This window comes from Sminthopsis crassicaudata, chromosome 3 (genome assembly GCF_048593235.1).
Source record: "Sminthopsis crassicaudata isolate SCR6 chromosome 3, ASM4859323v1, whole genome shotgun sequence".
Taxonomy (NCBI): Eukaryota; Metazoa; Chordata; class Mammalia; order Dasyuromorphia; family Dasyuridae; genus Sminthopsis; species Sminthopsis crassicaudata.
This window is the reverse complement of record NC_133619.1, coordinates 492,860,910-492,885,060: the sequence shown is the minus strand read 5'-3', so window position 1 is coordinate 492,885,060 and position 24,151 is coordinate 492,860,910. Positions and strand designations below refer to the sequence as shown.

General features: G+C 36.7%; 1 protein-coding gene across 6 annotated transcripts in view; it reads left to right on the top strand.

Annotated features, from left to right (window-relative positions):
- Window positions 1-24,151, top strand: part of NTM (neurotrimin) — a 1,341,553-nt gene that overhangs the window by 1,003,821 nt on the left and 313,581 nt on the right. For all 6 annotated transcript variants that reach the window (XM_074303779.1, XM_074303784.1, XM_074303778.1 and 3 more), the window contains one exon: window positions 22,607-22,839. In XM_074303779.1, coding sequence (XP_074159880.1) covers window positions 22,607-22,839 — 233 coding nt within the window. The remainder of the gene's footprint in view (window positions 1-22,606; window positions 22,840-24,151) is intronic.

Sequence of the window (24,151 nt, the reverse complement as noted above, 5' to 3'; positions counted from 1 at the left end):
TGTGTGTGTATCTAGTGCAGTCAAAATATAAACAGCAAAAATACAGAGAATTCCTGCTCCATAAATTCCTCCCAGAAGTAAAGATTGATTGATCAAAATTGCCAATGTAAGAACACTGTGAACAATAGCAGGGAGATATTATTTCAGTCCAACCCAGCTGTGGTGAGCCATTCTCAGATGGTGAAATAGTGAGATGCACTAAGCAGACAGCACAGTACTGAACAGTGACAAAAAGGTTCCTCTTCTGGTTATTTATTAGTGGAGGGAAGGGTATTTTCTAGCCTCCTTAAAAAAATTCTGTGATAAATGGAGACTTGTTTTTTGTAGTGTACTGGGGCTGACAAAATGAGGTGATCAGATTGGAAATCAAAACTCTCAACATAGTTGGCAGTTTGCCAGGAATTTGCAGCCACTATAAATTGGGAAGGGTTTGGGGAGGGGGGGGGAGAGGAGGTGACTTCTGCCATCTCATCACCCTCTATCCCCACCTAGGAGTTAATTTAGGCTCTATTTTCATATATTCAGGATAAAAGGACCAAGAAAGGAAGGCAGAGGCAATGCTACAAGAGACATAGAGCAGGAGAGGGTGAGAGAACATAACTTCTAAATCCTTCAGATACCTAAATAAATGTGCCATTATATCATTTAAGAGAGAATGATGAAATATACAAGGGAAAAAATGAATATATGCAATGACGAAGAGGAAGGAGATAAAAAGTAAAGAGATCCTCTGCATGCTTTTAAATTTTTCTTTCTCCTTCTGTCCCTCTTTCTCCTCTCCCCAATTTTGATTGACCCACTGACCCCATCCATATCTTCCTTTCTTTTAACTTATGATCCCTTGTTTTATCTCTTAAAAGCTTATCCCTCTGACTCCTTTGTCAAGGAGCATTTTTGAAGGCATTTCTCCAAATTTTCATGGATGGCCCTGTGGTTTCTTTAGTATAGGGAATTTGTAGGTCCCGTGTAAATCAGCACTCTCTCTCTCTGTGCAACTTAGAAATTGCTTAGATCACTGAAAGATTAGATAATATATTCAGAGTCACACAACTAATAGAATCAGGACTGAAATCCAGTTCTTCCTGGCTTACTTGCTGCTTCTCCATTTTAATAGTATGAGTTAAATTAGACTCATAGCATTCTTGAGGTAAGAACACTTTCTTAGATGCTTTTTTTCATCATGTTCCATTTTGGAAAACTGTAGGCTAGAAGAAGTAAGGTTCTATGGTAACAGAAGGCACAAGCCGAATAGTGCAAGGAAAAGACTGGATTTGGAGTAGAAGAATCTAGACCCAAACCTTGCCTGTTTCATACATTACCACAAGGGTTTTAAGCAAGTTATTTAATCTCTCTTGTTCCCAGCTTTCTCATCTATAAAATGAAGGGGATGGGACTAGATAATAATAAGATTCTTTCAACCCTTCTAGTTTTAACTATATAATTCTTAATTCTTTTATTATTGGAACTATTGGCACCCTCTTGATATAATTGATGAGTGTTTCCTAGGATCCAATATGGGAATAGGTGGATAGGGAGAAGAGGAGAAAATTATATTACCTCTATCCCCCTTAAAACTATCTTCTCTCCAACAGCATTGGTGAATGCATTCCATCCACTACCCCCCTCCACTTCCTTCTAGTGCTGGAATGGTGATCAAACCAATCCTGCTATTACTTCTGGACAGGGCATATCAGTCTACAAACCTATGGTTCCATTTTCTAACCCAAATTAAAGTATCCTTCCCAGAATTCCATTCTCTTAAATGAGGTGTTACTATAATCAGACTATAAGCTACTTGAAGGCAAGGACTATATTTCACTTTTATTTCTTTGGCACATAGTTTAGTACTTGACACATAGTAAACACTTAATAAACACTACATTAATTCAATCATTCACTCATTCAGTGCCCTGAAAATTTCAGATAGCTCAACAGTCATTTTGCCCGGCAGACCTGTTTTCTCCCTTCCTTGTGCCTTCATCTTCTTCCTCATTCTTCCCTAATCAAAATAGTAAAGTAGACAAAAAGAGCACAGGACCATGAGTCAATCAGGAGGACTAGATTCTAGTCTTGCTGTGTGACCTCATCTGTAAAACCAGGTAGCTGGGCCATAGCATGCCCAGATCTCTTTTGGCTCTAAAATCCTCATTCCTAAAACTGCCCCTGAAATAATCCCTGAGTCTTCATCTCATGGATTGATTCTGCCCTCTGGTGGTTTAAGAGGCTGCTGAGGAGGCACACAAGAGGACTCATTCCAGAGATGAACCTGGCAAGCTTCCCAGGAAAGTCTTTGGTTAAAGCCACCCAAACCCTAAATGAATACAGCTCAATATGCCTGTAATGTATTAATACGCTGATAAGCTGGTCAAAATGTGTTTTCAAATAGACCCATTACATAAGTGGCAATAAATATTAACCATCGCTCACCTCCTGTGGTTTGTACAGAGGGAGGGCTCTAAAGTGCTGATTCTCAATAAGGTTGGAGGAGAGGTGATCTAGGAAACTTTGACCTCTTGGCTGATGGGGACTAGATGCCCCACACCATGTAGTTTTGCCCTTTGCCCAATTCATAGCTTCTCATTTTGTTTTACAACCTCCAATCTGCTACATGTTGTGGTGAACAGTGTCTGCCTTTTCTGCTGCTGCTTGCTGCATTGGATGCTTTTATGGGCATTGATTCCCCTTGCTGGTTCCCCAAAGAGGTATTTTTCCTTGAGCCAGACCTTCATTCCAGGGGATTTCAGTGTCTGCCATTCTAAATGCTGATTTATTACCACCCAGGGTTTTATTCTCTTCTACACTTGCTGCTAAGTCTCATTCATTTAGTGTGCTGGGAGCAACAGAATAGAAGAAGGTGCCGTTAAAATGGGAAGAGAAGACACTCAAGTAGACTTTGTGATGCATAAAGTTGCATTTACTAGCCCCCAGATCCCCCAGATCTGTCCTGAGGATCACCTGTCTTTTCAAGAACTACACTGAGAGTGACTTCAGTAATCCTAGCATGGAAATGGGCTCTCAGATACCTTGTGTGCTCTGGGCTGCCCTTGGATACAAAGATTATGTCCTTAGATTTTTTTTCCCCCAGGAGCAGTGATTGGTTTGTACTGATCTAGCCAAATTGTTTCTCTGTCCTTGAGAGGCCAGGGTTATGAGTGCCAAACAATAAAAAGTATAGGAAAGGAGGAAAGAACAAACATGAAAGCTGGTAGCTCTGAATATAATAACTTATGGATTAGGTCTCTCAGGGAATAAAGAGTCTGCACATCAACCAACCAAACAATCAAAAATAATTATAATTATTTATAAAGAGTTTCATAAAAAGCTTATAATAAATTATTTCAATAGTTAATAAAATATTTAAATTCATTGATAGTCCTCAGCTCTGTAAGTAGGATTGGGTTTGATAGTATAAGGGACCTTAATAGAAATCTAGTACAAACATTTTATCTTAGTGATGAGGCTAAAATGGTTTGCCAAAGTAACATGTAGTAAGTGGTAAAGCTAGGATAAGTTTCCTGACTCTATGAAATAATTCTGTCTCTCAATGGTAATAACATCTCCAGCAGCCAAGGAGCACATGAAAGCCAACAATTTTCTGATATCAAAGTTTCTATATCTCCAGGTATAGGGTCACCTCAGAATTTAACTAACTGCAGGTCTGTTCTTTTGCTGGTTACATATCTGGTCCTTCTAGGAGACAGGTACCACGAAAGACACTCCAATTTGGGAGAAATTTGTGGAACCACAGATTGGAGTCTCTGGTAACCTTCACCTATCACACTATTGTCCAGTAAGCTTAACGTTTAACTTAACTTCTGTTCCTGATAGAAATTCTGTTTTAGGGAGTTCTTCCCATTAAATTTAATCTTTCTGGGCTCTCTGCACCTAGTGTGTTTGTTTGGTAAATATATAACATTATTGAGATCCAACAACACTGAATAGTGATACCTTTTAAATGTATCCTATTATTCAAGCCACATCATTGTGCTTTTCAAACTGAAAGTTTTCACAATAATTCAAATAACACAGACATTCTCTCCCTCTTTTTCTTCTCCCCATCCTAACAAATAATCAGGACAGGTTAATTTTCCCATCTAGTTCTTCAGGTGAAAATGACCTGAAAATCAATGAACAAGGATGTATAAAGGAGTTATTAGGTAGCAGTCATTGCTAAGCGTTGGATACACAAAAACAAAAGCCTTGTAGATGGCTCTCAAGGAGCTTACATTCTAATAGGGGAGATAATATAGTATTATTGGATCATAGTTACGGAGTTGAAATAGAATCTAGAGGCTATCATATACAACCCCTTCCTGTGTATTTTTTTGTGTACTTTTATATGTCTATATGTACACCTACACTCACATCCACCCCACACACCCACACCCACACACTTAGGTACCTAGGAAAAAACTTAACCTAAAAAGACCAAAATCTTCTATTGCACCCAAGGTCATCTCCAGTCATACTAATCTCTGTCTTGCCACTAATCTCAGATGGCTCCAGAAGAGAAAGTAAGGCTGATGACTTTATAAAGCCCTTCCTCATTTAGATACAATTCACTTGCAAGTGATAATATCAAATTTCTGAAGTCATTGGCCCTCTTTGAGAATAAAGGATAATACGACAGTCCTTCCTTTGGCAGATTCCAAGTCCCACCAAATTCTAGAATTTGGATTAAAATCTCTTGAGCAGAAATCTCTTCTACATCATTCCTGACAAGTGGTTATCCAACCTTTGGTGATAAGAGTGGAAACAAATGCATCCCCCCAAGCAGCCAATCCAACTTCTGTATGATTGAATTGTTTGGAAACATTTCCCTGCAGTGGTCCCCACAATATGTAGAATAAAGACCTATTAAGAACTGACCTGGTATTTCAGTCCTTCACAATGTAGCCCATTTATATTTAAAACCCCCTCGCCCTCTATACTGAATATATACTCAATACTACAACCAAATTAGGGTATCCACTATTTCTCAAAAATATTTGCTTTATGAAACTCTGTATTTTATTTATTCTGCTTCTCTTAACTTGGAATTCCTTCCTCCAACATATTTCCTTGTCAAAATTCTTCCCATATTGCAAGGAATAAGTCAATTTGCCACCTCCATAAAACTTCCTAAATCCTTCCCTTCTCTATCCCTAACTAGAGATGGTCTTTCCCTAACATAAATTCTGTAGCACTGTGTTCTTATTTCTCTTATGTTTCCTTTATTGTGAGAATCAAATGAGATCACATATGTAAAGCATGTTGTAAATCTTTGAATTTATCTATCTGAATGCATACGTATACACATGTCTATATTCATATACATGTCAGCTATTGATGCGTTAATGGAAAATGTACTGAAATTGGAGTCAGAAAGTCCTGATTGCTAATCCTGCTTTGGGTACCATCTGTGAGATGAGGGATAAATCACTTCAACTTTCTAAACCTCAGTTTCCTTATTTGAAGAATAGGATAATAATAACACTTCACAGGCTTTCTATAAGACTTAAATGTGATAATATTTGTAAAGCATTTTGAAAACCCTAAAGTACCATAAAAATATGAGCTATAATTATCTATAGCAGTATTTGTATTTATAGCAAAGAACTGGAAGCTAAGTATATTTCCATCAATTGAGGAATGATAATGGAATATTATCAGTTGAGGAATGTTATTAACTAAGGAATATAACAGGCAGGAATATGCCTAAACAAATCCAAGTAAATATAATGGGATACTGTGCTTTAAGAAACAATGCATATGAAAATTTCTGAGAAGTGTTGGAAGACATATCTGAGGGAAAATGGGCTATCTTCCCCACTCCCATTTCCTTGCTAGTAATGTATTTCTCCAAAGATATTCTTTCCATGTCTGCACAAATCTTCATCTTTATTTATATATTTCTCTATTGCCCTTTAGGTGACCCTCAACTTTTCCAGAGACCATAGTGTTCACAGTTGTACATCATAATCAGAAGAATATTGATGTTAATGAGGGAGGACTTTGTTGCAAAGAACTGTGTTTAGCAAACACAGTTCAGACCCTTTTCACCTCATTTCTCTTCTTAGATTCTAAAGTCTTTAAGGATGGGCACATAATATCGAACATAAAAGCATATAATAGATATTCAAAAATATTGATAGAATTACTCTGTGTTTTGCAGTATAGCATTTGATACCTATTCAGAATTTTATATTCTGCTGCAGGGTCTTTAACTCTTGATTGGTAAGAGTTCTCCATACACATAATTATATCCATATATGTTTTTACATAAACATGTATATACATATACATGTGTATATGTGTGTATATATTTGTATTATTTCTGCTATTTGTCTAAACTCCTTGAGGACAAGGACTGCTTAGCTTTCTGTTATTGTATCTCTAGAGATTAGCACAGTGCTTGAAACAGATTGACTTATTTTTTCATTCATTCATATCTCATGGATGATTTGGGGCTATTGTTCTAGCTTCTTATATTCAAAGGTAACAAAATAACATTTCATTTCTGGGAATTGGCTTTTGTTATAAAGTATGGAGAGGACAGAAAATCAATCAAATCAAAAGATTTGATTCCTGATTTATTTGCCTCCTGAAAAAGTTGTGTTGGTCAAAACTATGTGCCTTGTGCAAGTTCTTTAAAATTTCTGGCTTCCTTCACTTTTCCCTCTTAAATTTGAAGAAATCTGCTTATAATTGGAATCCTTAAATGGAGATTTCAGAGTATGGCTTCCACACTTACCTTGAAGCAGGGTCAGCTTTTTTGTGACTGAATCTCTTCTATTTGCTGTGTCCCAAAACCCAATAAAAGAAAGATTTGGCATCATCTGAAGTGAGTTCGTGAAATAGTCACTCATTAGATAGGCTAATAGTTTCTCTTTTCCACACACAAACACAAAGTAAAAATAAACCCTACCTCTCCTCTACTAATCTGCTGAGGACATGGTACATATAATTATGCTAGGAGGAAAAGACACCATATTTAAGGCACCATAAACTATGTTGCTTGCATCCTCTGAAAAGATAGGGGAATTTGCACTTGAAAATGGCATGGCTCTCTTTCCCTCAATTTTCTACTTCAATTTGGTTCAGCCTTTTATTAAACAGCATCCTGACTCCTGCAGGTAGCTTTATGGTTATTCCCTTTCTCCTAGGGTGGTCACTTAGATTTCAGTGAATAAAAAAAGTCCAACAGAGAAGTCTGACTATAAATGGGAGAGCAAGAATTGCCCCCTGAGCCTGAGAAGGAATTTATGAAAGGAAATCTAGTTTAATCCTTCTAGGAATGAACAGAAGATTGGGCTACATCACTAATACTTATACAGGTTTTTATTTCCAAAAGTAAAAGAGAACAGTATGCATCTACATACAAACAGTGAAATAGATGGAGAGATAGGAAGAGCCTAGATGGTAGGCTGAATTATTACTGTTGGATTGAAGAACTTCTAAGAATCTGAAGTCTCATTGGCAGGACTACTCATGAGTGACTCATATAGGGCACAGTTCTATCAAATTTTAGGAAAATTTTGTGAATTTTGAAGAGAAAAAATAATCTGATGGTTGACTAATGATAAATCTCTGAATTTAGCTAAACTAATCTTCAGACAACAGACACAGAGACTATTGATATCACTGAAGCTTTTCTGGCTTATAAAGATCATCATATTTTGCCCTCCATTGGTAAGCTTTTCAAAAACTCAAGGATACCTGTGTATTATATTGAGATATCTCAGTAAGGCCTTGATGGGAGTTCCTATCAAAGTAAAAATGCTTTGAATAACAACTCTATCAACATATTGTCATAGAAGACCATTCTAGTTAAGAACAATGGGACAAACATGGCTATATCCAATAAGAAATTGTATAGATGAGAGACTGGAGCTAAGAATAGAAATTAGGATTAGATATATAGCTTGAAGTGTTATCTGTTTAACTGATAACTGAATCTATATGTCATCATGAAAGACAAAGAAGGAAAGGAAGATCAAAGAGAACAGAGATAGCTTAGGACACTTAAAGTAACACCCTCTTATTGGGGACTTTCTTGTAGGTTACATGAAAAAGTCTCACAGCTAGAGTCAAAAGATCTGCTTAGATTCCCAATTTTCTTAATTTCTATTTCTTTGAATATCAATAAGTCCCTTTATCACTCTGGACCTCAATTTTCCAATCTCTAAATTGAGATTTTGGTGATTTCTTAAGTTCCTTCCATCTCAAAACATTCCTAGTTTCCTAAGATCTTATGTTCTTGGTTGTATGTGGCAGGGAGGTGAAGAGTGAAAAGGGGGAAGGGAAGAGAAAGAGGCCACAGGTATGAGGAATGGATTTGTAGATTTGTAGAAGCAAGTCCTGAGTCAGAAAACTCTGTTTAGCAATTCAATTTAGAAACTTCTCAGTAACTTATGGCCTTACAAGAGTTTTCTAGTGTATTGAGAGCTAAATTGCTTTGACCAGGATAACATAACTAATACATATCAAAAGATGATTTTGTACAGCCAAATTTTACTTATATTTCTTACATTCTGTTTCCCCCCAAAATTATATTTATCAGAAAGGTACTATTTTCTTTTTTGTTTTTTTGGTTTTTAATTGCCATTTTTTACCTCAATTTTTGACACATTTGTTGTTGTAGAGTTGTTATGTTGGATTCTTCATGACCCATTTGGGAGATTTCTTGGCAAAGATACTAGGATGATTTTTCATTTCATTTCCCAGCTCATTTTCATGCCAAATAAATATTTGTTGATTGAATGATTGAGCCTTACAATAATCTAGTGTAGGGATCCTAGGGGAATAGTGATTGAACTTTCTCTAACCATGCAGATTGACACCTTCATTGAATCTTATCTTTATACAGAGGAGAATTACCTAAAACAGAGAGGTAAATAATTTGTTTGTTATAGGTAATATAATCAGAATGCATAAGAGACAGAATTTGAACACAGATTTACTGTCTTTGAAACTACCTCTCCATTTTATAATGCTTTGCTGCTCCTCAAAAGGTATTATAGATGTTGTTTTCCTCTTCTTCACGTAAGAATTCTAAAGCTCAGAGAATGTTAAACATGTCTCTCAAGGTCACCCAACTAACTAGCAAAGGGCATATTCTATCTTCTACTTCCTCTGGTGGGGAGATACTAATATATCCATTCCGTGTTAGAGTCTATGATGTGCAGGTATAAAGTATCTCTGAACTGAGGGGAGAGGAAGACCCTACTTTTCTTACATTACAAATCTTTGTGATTCCCCTGATAATTACAATGAAAGAAGCAATCATGTTGCTAATTTTACTCTTCACTTTTAAATTCTAATTAATATTATTCAATTCTTCTGCATCATGCTGGGTTGAAATAAAACATGCTTTTTTGCTTTCCTAGCCCCCTCTTTTGGATGGATTTGCATAAGCAGTGAAAGTGATGTTCACTGTTTACTATAGTTAAGTAATTAATATCTAAGTCCAGTCATTTCCCCTCACCCACTTTCCCTTTCCCTTCTCTGTCCTGCTTTAAATTCTTAATTCTGCATCCTATTTACTTAGGTCTTATAGTCAGAGTAAATAGTTAAAAGCTTCCTAATCCTATAAAAAGGGGGAAAAAAGACCAAAGATATGAAAGAGTGCAAATTTAGGAAGGAGAAAGGATCTGGTTGTATATAGACCCTTCCAAAGAATCTTGGAAATGAAAAGGACCTTGGAGATTGTTTGCTTCCAACCTCTCATTTTACAGATAAGGAAACTGAGATTCAAGGAAATGTCACAGAGTAAATTAGAATTAGAGGACCAAAAAATATTAATGCAGGTCTAAAAGATTCATGAATTTATGATTTTAGAAATGAAAAAGACCGTAGAAAAAGGTTTAAGTATATTTGAAAGGAATAGGTGCATAGTACACTTGCAGTTTCATGTATAAACATCCTTTTAAATTATATTATTTATGGAAATGCTTGTTTTATTACATAAATTAAAAATAATTTTGAAAAAAAAGAAGTTAAATAGCCTATCTGAAGTAACTTGAGAACTAGGATCAAGTAACCTCACTCCTTCTAAACTAAAGCTCTTACCATTGCTGAAGCTGCCATTTCTAGACACACACTGTTGGCTTGTGCATCTAATAAAATAAAAGCTGATTTGTTTGCTTGGCTAATTTGCAAGTGATAAGGCCAAAAGCCATTATCCTCAGAAGACTCACTTGACTGATTCCTTTTCATCTCTGTATCTCTGTCTTCCTGTCTTTGTCTTGTTCTGCCTATGTTTTTGTCTTTCTGTTTCTATCTCTTAGCCTCTGTGTTTCTGTTTCCATGTCTCTGCCTCTGTCTCTGTCCCTCTGGCTCTGGGTCTCTCTATCTCTGTGTGTGTCCCTCTCTCTGTCTCTCTCTTTTCATTCCTCCCTCTGCAAAAAAAACCTCTTCATTTTCTTCTCAGTTTGTAACCTCAGGGAAATACCATATATTTTCTATAACCCTTAGTTGCATGCAATATATGCATTAAAGAAAATCTGATATATTAGGCCTTTGCGTGCCATGTTATAAAGAGGGACAAGAAGTTTTAGGGAATTATGCTTTTAAAAGATCAAGGATGCCCACCTGAGGAGTGATACTATCAATAGTATTACTTCCCTTCCCTATGTTTTTGTTCCCATTCCCACAGTCTCTAGCTACCTCTTGAATTCTGACAGTTTGAGATGGTGAGAAACATTAATCAACTGAAGTTAATTTCAAGGTGCAAAATATTCATAAGGAAAATAAGCCTGAGTGAACCTGGAAAGTTATTTGAACCTGGCCATTTTCAGTAGGAGGGCCCAAGGGCAACCTATGGAATAGGGTAATAGCTACCTCTCAAGCAGCCCAATCAGAATTCTTCTCTGCAGAGTCCCTTTATAGAGAGCATCACTAAAGACATCAAGAGATCTATTGTGCTATATGAAGTAACAAACAGCATGATTTCAGAAAAACCTGGAAAGACTTATATGAACTCATGCAAAATAAAGTGAACAGAACTAGGAAAACATTATACAATTAACAACAACATTGTGTGATGAAGAAATGTGAATAAATTAGCTATTCTTAGTAATATAATGATCTAAGACAACCCCAAAGAACTAATGATGAAGATCTTTTTTCATAGGGATCATAGAGGAAAATACACTTCAGAAATAGAAGTTCATTCAGTACAAGCTGTGAAGTTTCCAACTCTTCCCTTCAGCCATGTTCATCAGAGTGAAGTACAGCTGTTTTTCAGACAATTTGAGTTAGGACTTAGTAGAAGAAATGTCATCATCAGTGAATTTCCCACTGTTCTTCTCTCTGTCTAAACTTTTGTCTGCATGCCCATTATGTTTGTCAATATTTATGTATATTAACATTATATTTTATATCCTAAGCTCCTAGGAAGTAGGATTCATTAAACTTGCCTGACTTGTTCAGAACTTTTCCAGACACAACAACAGAGGCATGTTGTCTTAATAAAGTGTCTTAATAAAGGATTTTTCTGAGGCCAGATTGAACAATCTCTGGAGAGCAGATTGTTAAATTTCCAGTGTTAGCATTAACATTTTAGAAACTGGCAAAACTACAAATCAGAGTTTAATGTTATTTTATTTTTTTTGGATAAAACATTAATAAGGCAGGTTAAACTTTGAAATGTTTCATGATTTATTTTCCCCCCTCCTCAGAATGCCAGTTGTTAAATATTTTCTAGCATACCCCTTATTTTTCCCTAGGACATTAATATTATACATATATATGTATAATATACATGTATATATATATAAAATTCCCTCTCTCATTACATATTCAAACACAAGGCCAAGGTCTCCCATTTCATCCAGTGCCTTTTCCAGTCATTTTCATCTATATCTGGCTACTGGAGCCGGTTGGCTTTGAAGGGCAAAGTGAGGCTAGTGACCTTACACAACCCTCTCTCACTCAAATCTGATTCTTTTGCATGTCAAGGCATCATTTTCTGATGTCATGGTCCTCTTTGAGAATGAAGGACAAACAACAATATTGGACCATATAGCCACTGAAGATCTTCCTAATTATCACTGTATCACCTAATTGCCCTAATCTTATAAACCAGTAGATATTATTACAACATAACTTAATCTATCACTCTTGCTGTAAGATGGTACTATTCATCTCAGTGGCATCTTTAAGAATGTAGCATGGAAGGCTAGCATTATTTGCTTTTGTAACAAGTTGATTAAAATGACAGTGGAGAATGCTATCAGTATAGGTTATTCAGATTTTAGCAAGCTTTTTGATAAAATTTTCATGCTTTTTTTTTTTTTTTTTTTGGTTGGAGGGGGGAAGATGGAAAGAATGGACCAGACCATAATGCAGTTAGGCATATTTAACATTGGTTGAAATATTGGGGAGCAAAAATAATAATTATTTGAAGTTAATGTAACATGAGGTGTTCTCTGGAGGACCTAAAGAATTTCTGATTTACCCTTGCTGTTTAACAGTTTTTATGACTGATTTGGATAAGGGCATAGATGCTCTGTTTACCAAATTTTCAGATGACCCAAAACTGGGAAAGAGAGCTAACACACTAGATGACACAGGATCCAAAAAGATATTAATAGTCTGGAATGCTAGTCAGAATCTAATATAGTGAGATACAAGAGGAATAATTATAAAGTTGTATATTTGAATTAAAACACATATCTCAAAAATATGAAATATGGGAGTAAAGGATTATTAGACAGTGGTATTATAAGAAATATCTGGGGATTTTAGTGGATTGGAATTATCAGTGTGAGATGGCAGCCAGTATAGTTTTGGACTGCATTTGTTGGTCCTCATATGACCTCTTTGCTGTTTAGTGTCTCCTTTCACCTAAACACTCTACCTTTATCCCCCCAAAATAAAGATCCCACTGCCATCATAGGGTAAGGATGGGTGCAGGGAGGAATAGAGAGAGGGAAGGAAGAGACAAGCCTGTCTATCTTCCTGGAAAACCCACTGTCTCTAAATCATGTGTGCAGCACTTAAGCAGATCTACTATTCCTTCCCACAATGATTTGCTTAAATGTAGTAAATATCATAATTAAAGAAAGCTTCTCAAACATCTGCACCCATCACAAATAGCAGAATAAAAATATGAAGTCACAAAAACTAGAGGACTGCAGAGGGACCCCAGAGATGCAACAAGCCAAGACAGAAAACACTTTCTTCCTCCCAATGGATACCTTTCCCCTCACCCTGTTGCACTTCTCCCCCATCCCCCAAGTACAATCCACAAAGGTATAATGTAATAGGGATTAAAAATCTGAAGAGAAACAATTATTTCTTCTGTGCTTAATTATTTTTACATCTTATATCAGTGAGCCAGTACCATATCCTAAAGCCCTAGGGATCCCTTCCTCCCTACATGGTCCACAGGGATGATAAGGGAATTCATGCTTTAAAGACATATGGGAGAAGTAGGCAGGAAGCTTCCTATGGGCTGTCCATGGTGCCTAAAAAGAAAGTACTTTTTAGTCTCTCCAAGCTGAATCTTTATTGAATGAGTTTTCACAGACTGACTGCCTTATTCACTTGAACATTAAAAATGATGCTTTGTACCACCACTTCTTCATCCACAGGAGGAAACTAAATAACATTCACTCTAACATAGAATGCCAAAACACTTTATAGTCTCTCAGCCTTCACTCCATGGGTCCTAGGTTATAAGTGTATAGAAAGTGATTCTAGGGAGAATTTAAATGATTGGTCACATTGAAAAGAAGCAGTGAAGTTCAGCCTTCAGAACCCAGGATTCCTGTCTCTCACTTTGGAATTTTCCCTTTAATCATTAGCCTGCACTTCCTCCCCTGTATGTTAGAGAGTTCATTGTAGCTTTTACTCTCTGTTGTGTTCTTTGCCCCCCTTTAAAAAAATGTTAAAAGAGAAATATCTGAAAAATACTTGGGAAAAATAGAGAAAAAAGGAGAAAAGAAAGGGAAAAGAAAATGGATACCTACTTAAAGTAAAGATATTCCATTTCTACTTTTTTCCCTTTATCATGTAGGGGAAGAAAATTTAGAAAATTAAGATCTGAAATATTCAGTGTAATTGTTTCTAAAGGCAAAAAGCTTATATCATTCCACAGATCCATTGTTCTTTATTCTTGCACATTGTTTTACATCTTAGGAGACTGATTAAAATGTTCCACTATTCTCTGGTAACTGACAAATGTTGAATGAGTGCAGTGCCTTGTGCTTAGTACTTATGGAGACCAAGTACAAAAATGGTCTACAACTTAGAGAGACAAGATTAATACATCCAGGAAACAATTAGAAAAATGATGTAATCAAAAGCTCATTTGTATGGTCCATACAGAAGATAAAGATAATAGTAGAAAAAGAAGAGAAAGCAATATGGATTGAAACTGAGGTTTCTTGTTTAAAAAAAAAAAATGTTGTAAAGTTAGCCATTGTAATTGATTTGAGAATGTCCTTTTGGATCAATCAATCAATCAACAAGTACCTAATAAACACCTTTCCTGTGCCAGAACTTCAGATAATTTGTCAGGGAAGGGCACTATCAATTAAGAAGGATCCACAGATGACTCCTGATCAGAGGATTTTCCAAAAAGAGGTAAAGAAAGCTGAGTCAAAAGTTGCTAAGTGTGCCACTGTCTCCTTGTTGGGTTAGGGCAAGATAAACCTCCTTTTTTTCAATGACTTATAAGGGCCTCAAGTCATTCCTAAATCAAACTTGAATTTAAAGGGCTCTAGAGTTAAAGTTGTATGCACAAACTCTTTCCAGACCATCTAAGAAAATGTAACTCTTTAGGGATGAATACTGTTTCAAAATTTGTGCTTTTGTTTAAATTTTGGAATTTGCTTCTCAGAGACTAAGAAAGTAGCTGGCATATAATAGATATTTAATAACTTTCTGTTCTGTTCTAAGTCTTGAGTGGTGGTCAATATGATTCAACTTGGAGTTCAGCCTTTCTTATAGACATTGGCCCCAAAGCTAAGAGAGACATAGAAACAAATCAAAAAGCTGATGGTTTAATCAGAGTTTCTGGCCAAGCCCTGATGAAGATTTTGTACCCTTTTCTTCTTTTCTATGCTTTATATATTTTTTTCTTTTTGCCATGAACCAGTTCCCCCTTCTTTCTTGAAGAAGGAAGAGAGAAAGCACAGACAGCTTCAATAGCAAACTGCATGTGGCCTCTGGTTGGTATTTCAAAGCCATTTGTGTTACAATTTTCATCTGTGAAGCTTAAGGGGCCGAGGGGGGAGGAAGCCAAATACTGGAACAGGCCAAACTTAGGGACAGTTGAAGCATTTCAGTGTGATAAGAGGAGATTGTGACCAGGTGCTGTGAAGGGCGAAAGCACTTATTTTACTGTAGTCTCAAGCGTTGCCTGAGCCCTGGTGCTTTTCAAAAGCAGTTAAAGGGCCATTTGATAGAAGGAATGCTTGGATTACACACTGTCTGGATCCATTATTGTCTTCAGATCTTCAAGCAGGTGTGTTTAAGAAAGGCCAAGCCTGTTTTCTCCCTCTCTATTTTTTCTTTAATCCTTCTCTTTGGTCAAACATCTCCACCTCTGCATGTCTCCTGAAGGCTTCAGGCAGACATGTTTGCTGCATTGACTACCCAACTTTTAGCTCTTTATCTGTCCTTTAAACCCCCATCCAAAAGTGGCTTATGGTTACTAGCCTATAGTTTGACTACTTTATTTCTGCCTCACTAATACTTGTCTTGACCAGTAATTCTTGCTCTTCCAGTAGTTCTAAACTGTAATACAGCCACTATTCATCAATGAGAGAAGGACTCATAGGGTTATGTTTTCCAAATGCTGGCACAGTAGGTGTACTTTCAGCAAGAATGTGTGAAAGGGCTTCTTTCACCAAACCTTAAATTCCTGTGTATAGATCAGCAGCCTAATGTACACATTGAATCATTGAACATCTCCACTGCCTGTCTGTATATGCAATATTTTATCACTGTAGAAGGCCAAGTGTATTTGAAACAAATAATCTTACAACAAGTATTAACTCAGTGGAATTGAAATAATGATTCTCTAGTTTACATGTACTTAGTATAGTTCTACAAATTGACACCTATTCTACAAGATTGATACCTATTAAGATGTACTTATACTAGAGTATATAAGAGCTAAGAAATCTGGGAGGGAAGACAGTTTTGGAGATAGAGAAGACAGAGGACTAGAAGTTGGAGACTGGAAGCTGGAGGCCAGAGGCCAGACTCCCTTTTAATGGCTGTCCTGTCTCCCTCATTTCTTCATTAAGACCAAGGCCCATCTGAAGGTCCCCCAGAAAGCTAGCTCAGCCCCAAGTGAAGGAAACAGATTGTGGAGATAATAAAGACTTTGGACTTTATTCCTGACTATTCTTGTGGCGATTATTCTGCTGAATCCAAGGCCCAATTGGAGGACCTCCAGAGAGATAGTCAGAACATTACTATCTTCTATCTAAGAAGAAATTGCCATCCTAGAAGAGGGATAAAATACCAATGAACTTATAATGAAAACACTCCTCTACTTCACATATGTTGGAAATAATAGCCCTAATTTATAGATAAGGATAAAACTTTTGCTCCATAAGGATTCATTTTATATTAATTGTCTTTGCTTTCTCTCTACTAATTTCTACTTCACCCCCTCCAGGGAAATTAGTAATTACCACAAACCTTTTTTTTCCTGCTGACTTGACACATGTTGACCCTTGTGTTAGACACATGCCAACAGAAAGTCTTGGTTAGCCAGGTCTGACAAGGACAGCTAGGGGTTCAGAACTTAAATGTTTGACATTTCAATCAATCTGTCATCTCTTGCCTACTCATGCAACACCACACTTATCCATGTTATGCTGAAGATTCATCTACAATGGATGTGCTTCTGAAGATCTTTTGACATTGAATAGTCCCCAATGTAGCACCTAGACTCTCAGATAACATCCCTCAATCTCTCTACATAACTCTTCCACCTCCTTTTTGTATTATACATTAATCTTTCTTTATGCTACTTCTGTTCTATTTCTCACTTGTAACTTGTCACAGCCTACTCACATCTAACATGAACTTCTTCATTTTTTCTTAACTTAAAATTCTTTAAAGACTATACTATTCCATGACTTGCATAGAACTTCAACACAAAAATATCTATATAAAAAAGCAGGACCTTTGTTTCAGGGAGAAGATGAGGATAATTAAAAGCAGTACCTCCACCCTGTTTTCTTCTGACGCTGGTTGGTACAGTAGAGATCATGCCAGACTTATTATATTCAGGAGGGACTGGATCTTCCCCTTACTAGTTGTGAGTTTTTGAGCAAGCTACTTAGCCCATATTAGCCTTAGTTTCTTTGTTTATTATGTGGGGATAATGACAGCACCTATCTTACAAGATTGTGGTGAAGATCAAATGAGACAGCATCTGTGAAGTACATAACAAACCTTAAAACATTAAACAAATCATAGCTATTATATTCTATTATAGTTGTTATTATTCCTAATTAACTCTGAGTCTAGTTCATTGTTCATCTGTAGTGTCTATCCATGATTTGATTAATATAGATGAATTAGATATAGATAAATTCTTAAGCTATCTACACTGGTACTCCAGCTTTAGCACTATCCATCAAAATGCAATTTTATTTTTTTAATAAGAATTCCTTTATCATTTGGTTTCTCCATTAAAGATAGTTAGGTCAAATTCTTTTTAGTAATTAATTATCTCATTTTGGAAGTTTTTCAGTACATTTAAGATTTGATATAAGCATTGAAGTTCATATGCAAGCAAAAGAATCTCCAAGTCTTCACCATCTATGGGGAATCCTTTTTCCATTCGGACTCTATATTCACACTTTCTATAATAATGACAAACATCTTTGGTGAGGATAATATATTTGCATTTCAGTAAATCAGTTAGGATTTATTAAGTGCCTGCCATATCCCAAACACTGTGCTGTTTGTGTATTTGTGTATACCCAGACACAGATACATAGACACACAAATATGATATGTATGTATATATATATATATATATATATATATATATATATATGTGTGTGTGTGTGTGTGTGTGTGTGTGTGTGTGTGTGTATAGCCCCTCTTTTCAAAGAGTTCAAAATCTAAAGAGGGAGATAGTATGAAATAACTATATAAAAATGGAGTAAATTCAAGATGAATTAGGGATAATTTCAGAAGGAAGGCATTAAAATAAAGAAGGATTGAGAAAGGCTTCTTACAGAAAGTAGAACTGTAACTGAGTCTTGAAGAAGGAAAACTGGTAGACAAAGATTAAAAGAAGGTCATTCCAGGAATGGGGGATAGCTAAAGAAAAAAAAAATTGGAATCAGAAGATGGGGTTCTTTGTCTAAGGACCATTAATAGACCCAAGTCAGAATTTTGTTCTCACTTAGTCAGCATGGTATGCTGAAGTTGGCACGCTACATGCAAATAGGAGAAGCATTGGAGATACATACAAGGGACTGGTGGCAAAACAAAAAAGTACTACTATTAATGTGTCTCCCTCCTTCCCCCCCACCAGAAAAAGATACCATTCACCAAACCTGAGCACAGTCTAAATTTAAATCCTTATTTGGTGACTTTTTGTTGTTTGACTGAATCATGCTCTTTGCCCTCTCTGGATCTCAGTTTCTTTTGTAGAATGAGGGGATTAGATTGGATGATCTCTAGGATTTCTTTTTACTCTAAATTCATGATCTTAAGATTCCTCTGTTTTAGAACTGGAAGTTGTCCCCATCCTCAGTTTGCTATATTTTGAGATGGGATGGGTACCTCATGTGTTTTGTTCTTTCTGGCAGGAGAATGGATAAATGAGACAGAGGGATAAGGGCAAGTATGAGAGGGAAGACATGAGCTGGGTTCCAAGTTACCTTGGTAATATATCTTACCAGGCATCACCCATTAATTCCACTGAAAGTTAGCAAGATTGGTTTCCAGAGATGACAGTTTGGACATCCAAGCACAACCTTGAATGTGCTCAGAGCCACAGCTGAAGAGATGCCAGCATTCTTCATATAGTATATATCACAGGGGCCACATAAGCCTGTTAGAAATTAGCTGAGCTAGAAGTGTCAAATGAACATCCTTGGCCCTTTAACTGCTGTGCAGTCTGGTGCAACTGCTTCAGTTTCAGTCAATTTTCAATAATTAGACATCCACATAGAAGCCCAGGCCAGTCTTCCCATATTCATCATTAGACTTGTTAGATGTCCCATTGTGTGCTTCAAAAACAATTATTCAAGTAGTTTATAGTTTAATGGTCAGCACTTTCTGCACAATGACTTTTCTCCCATGTATCTAGTGAAATTTCAGTTATTCTAGAAATGAAAGTGGCTTTTCATCCTAGTTCCATAGAGCAAGTTTCTTTTCTGTAAAATGGTAACAGTATATACTCAAACAAGATGCATGTTTTAGGTTTCACTTCATATATTTTCCTCCCTGTATCAAGACACAACATTGTCAAAATGATCTTCAAGAGTCTGCAATTACCCAAGAAATAGTAACAACAATTAGCCTTCTTAATGTTAATGCTTTGGTTATTTTCCTGACTATATATTCCCATGTGTATATATAGTCAGGAAAATAACCAAAGGGGAAAAAAAGAATAATCTGTATATACATATATATATGTTGTCCCTTTTCTGAGAAGTCTGACATTCACATTAAAATGTTACATGTAGAACTGACAGAAATATACTACCTGGAAACATGCAAAACAATATAAAATTGGGTATTTAATACAGCATGGTAGAATACTAGGATAAGTTCATCTCTTTAGTAGAAGGGAAGGTCCTTAAAAGTAGGTACTGTTTCATTGTTCCATTCCCAGAAACCAGCACAGCACTTGGGACGTCATAAATATATTATAAATATTTAGTGAATTGAATTGTTTGGAATTGACTTAGTCTACCTCACTAGGCTCTATTACTTTACCCTACTTCTAAAGGTAGGACAGCTAGGTGGCTACAATAGATAATAGATAGCATTCCATGCCTGGAATCTGAAAACTTGAATTCATATCTGAGCTCTAACACCTAGTAGCTGTGTGATCCTAGACAAATTATTTAGCCCTATTTTCCTCAGTTTCCTCATATATAAAATGAGCTGGAAAAAGAAATGACAAACCACTATAGTATTTTTTGCTAAGAAAATCTCAAAAGGGGTCACAAAGAGTTGGACATGACTGAAAATGACTAAAAACCTCTAAGGATGTGGAGCAGGGCAGCTTCATCTACCTGGAACAGCAGAATTTTTTCTATCCCAGTTTGGATATTTTTATGGTATTTAGATACTAAAAGTGTTTCTGACCTGTGGTACAGCCTTCCTAGCTCATAAGCTATGATTAACCACAGTCAGACACACTGTAGCTTGACTCTCAGATTTTTGTCCTTTTCAAGAATAAAACCCAACAGTCAACTGTGGCGGAATAGTGCTGGCATGCCATTGCCTATATTGTCCAGAAAATACATTAAGTGGCGCAAAGACAGTTGGATCCCAGACCAAGGATGTTTCTGAGCTGTATCTTGGTCAGACAGAAATAAGACTGCAATGGCTCAATCAAATCTATGATCTGCCTAGGGCACAATGTACAAGGGAGTAAAATTAGGAGCATTTTAATATTGCTTTTTATAGATGCATATATTTTTAATGCCAGAAAATTATTTTCTAAGGCACATAGATATTTGTTTTGTGAAAATCATGCCTTTTGTAATAGAGGAAGAGCTTGGCAGAGCAGAAAGAGTACTGCATTTAAAATCAGAGACTTACATTTGACTCTTAGCTCATTGGACTGTAGCTCCTTTAGAGAAGGCAGTGTATCTTCAGCACTTAGCATAGTATCTGGCACATGTTAGAGATGCTTAATAAGTGTTTGTTGACTTGATTTGGCTGTCGCTATGTGACTGTAGCTGATTCACTTTCTGGGATTCAATCCTGTGAAGCAGAAAGACTGCAGGGTCTTGAAGTAAGGGTCCTGGGTCCAAATCTCAGCTTTGCCACTTACTTTGTACAACTTTGGGCAAAACTCTTCAGCTCTCTGGACCTTGTTTTTTCTCATATGTAAAAGGAGTGGGTTGGATTAGATGATGTCTAAGGAATCCTTACTGTATTGACAATCAGTTTCAGAAAGGCTATTCTTAATTCTACTCAACAAGTCTACCCTTGCCCTTCATATTTCTAATCTTTAATGTGACAACAATACGGTTTCCAACTTAGTAGGAGGCTCAGAGACCTAGATTTGCAAATCTAGCTGAGATCATAAAAATGATTTTACGACTACATAAGGGAAGGGAGAAAAGGAATGGTCACATTATGAGATCATAGTTTTGGTTTACAGTGTCAGAGAAGTAGGACCATACTTGGAGTTGGAAGGGAAGGAACCTTTAACATCTGGGAAATTGCTGTACTGGAATTTTAAAAACTGTCTATATCTGGAAAAATTGTAAGTGCCTCTTCCTTTAGATGGGCAGGTAGATGAGGCAGTCAGACCTGGAGTCAGGAAGTCTTATCTTCCTTAGTTCTAATTTGGTCTGTATGATCCTAGGCAAGTCACTTTACCCTCTTTGCCTCAGTTTCTTCATCTGTAAAATAAGCTGGAAAATGAAATGGAAATCATACCAACATCTTTGCCAAGAAAACTTTAAATAGGATCACAAAGACTCAGACATGACTAAAAAACAACTGAACGATAATTCCTACAAAAATGAAAATATTCAACTTTGGATTATGACAAGAGATAACAATAAAAAGTAGTTCAGACGTGGTCTTGTATCTGCAAGTTTTCTGTTAATGTTGCTGAAAAGGGCAGGGCAAAGGAAGGATTCTAAAAATTCTATAGGGATCTGTTATTTTGAATGAGAAAAAAACTGCCTCTGAGAATATAGTTGGGAAGGTATTTGAATGTATCTTAGCTTCCAGAGTCAGAATTATGTACATTGCCCTTATGTTACATACTGAATAAATTGACTATTGACTTTAATCCCAGATCCCAGATCCCAGAAGTACAAAGCAGGCAATGTGTAGATTTTATATTCCTGTGAGGCTCATGATGTCTATTAAGAACTACCATAGGAGTCAAGTCAAGTCAACACTTATTTAGTGCTTACTATGTGTCAGACAGTGTGCTAAGTACTGGGAATACAAATAGAAAAAGTAGAGAGCATCTTTGCTGTCATGGATCTGACAGATGAACAGGGGAGAGAACAAGCAAATAACTGCAAAAATGATAGAGATGGGAAAAATTGGAGGCCATTTCAGGGGGTAGGCACTAAAATGGAGGAGGATTAGAAATGACTTTTTATAGAAGGTGGGATTTCAATTGGGATTTTTAAAGGAAAACCAACAAGCTACAAATTAAAGAAGAAAATGTATATATTCCAGGATTAAGAACCAGCTAGTCAAAATGTTTCAGGTTGTTTTTGTCTGAGGAACAGAAAAGAAGTTGATGTCACTTCATATAAAGATAGCAAAATTTAAAATGTAACCAATGTTGTGATTTAAAAGACAGATAAAAGGTCATAGCTGTTCTATCCCTCTCTGTTTCCCATAAGTCTCTGGGCAGCTTTTGAGGACTCATTCTTTCTACTCTACCCTCCTCTGACCTGCCTGCCCCACCTCTTCTTTCTTTCAGGTGCACTGTGGACAACCGAGTCACTCGGGTGGCCTGGCTGAATCGCAGCACAATACTCTATGCTGGGAATGACAAATGGTGCTTAGACCCCCGGGTGGTCCTCCTGACCAACACCAAAACCCAGTACAGTATTGAGATCCAGAACGTGGACGTGTATGACGAGGGTCCATACACCTGCTCTGTGCAGACAGACAACCACCCAAAGACATCAAGGGTCCACCTCATTGTTCAAGGTAAGAGATCCGAGGCAATGGCCAAGTCTGGAGGGTGGGAGCTGTGGCACCTTTCTGAGAGGTTTTAATAGATATACGATGTAGGTTCTGGTGAGGTCAACTTCTTGGGTTTCTGTTTTGATTTTGTTTTTGTGTTATAGAATAAGGGATTCAAATGTCTTTGTCACTGACTTTCCCACTGAGTAAAAAGTAGGGCCAGGACAAAAGTGACCAATTCCAGTTCAATAATATACAATTAAACCATGCTACTTTCTTTCAATTTGCACTCATCAATTGCATGATTTCTTATTTTCTTGTGCGGTTTTTCCCACCTTTGGTTATTAGTATGGAAGCTTCCTTTCCTTAGTGTAAGTCATGGACCTAGTAGAATGTTCTTCTTTGTGTCTTTAGAAGGGAATTCATCCTTTGATACTCCTGTTTCCTTAGTCTTCCTACATGTGGCCCTATGAAGAGAGTCTGATGATCTTTCTCAAGCTTAAGATCTTTGTGAAACAAGAAGAACGAACTAGTTCAGCAGGGTTAAAAGATGTAAAGTGGAGAGTGGAGGAGGGATTAAAAAAAGGAAAGAAAAAAGTATGAAAGAGAAAGCATGTTGAAAAAAAAGATTGGAAATATGGGGACTTAGGACATAGACAAGCAAGGCAAAAAGCAAGAAAATACGAGAAAAAAGATTTAAGAAGGTGAGGATAATTAGAACAAGCTACCTGCCAGAAAGAGACTCAAAAACAAAAAAGAGCCAGAATCAGAGATTATGCAACAAATATGGTGTACAAGAGTGCTTAATTTCAAATTGTGGAGGAATTTTCAGTTCCAGTAAATAATCTCTTATTGTTTCTGTATGAAAGCTAATAGTGCTGGTTTCTTCTGTTCTAAAAATCTGCCTTCTTTATACTGTGGCTATATTTCTCTTGCCTAGAATGGGATACATTGTTTTCAAATTTGAATGGAATGAAAATGAAGTTGGTGACGGCAAAGTGTGAAGCAGAGAACAATGCTTTGGTGGGGAAATTTATTACAGACAACATTATAGACATATGAAGGGAAGACAGCGTATGTGTTGATAGGGGTATGACTTATAGGTTTAGTATAGACACCAAAATGAAGGAATCAGTATAGGATGGGAGGTCAGCAATCTGAACTTGGGCATTTTGAGCACAAACTAATGGAAAATGTCTAATCCCTTGCTAGGTGATTTCCTCTATAAGTTGGCCAGGTGCCCTCTTAGCATGACACACCAGCTCAAGTATTGGAATCTCATCTTGGGCTAATTTTCAACTGCTGATGGGTATATTGATTTGGAAACAAGCTGGGT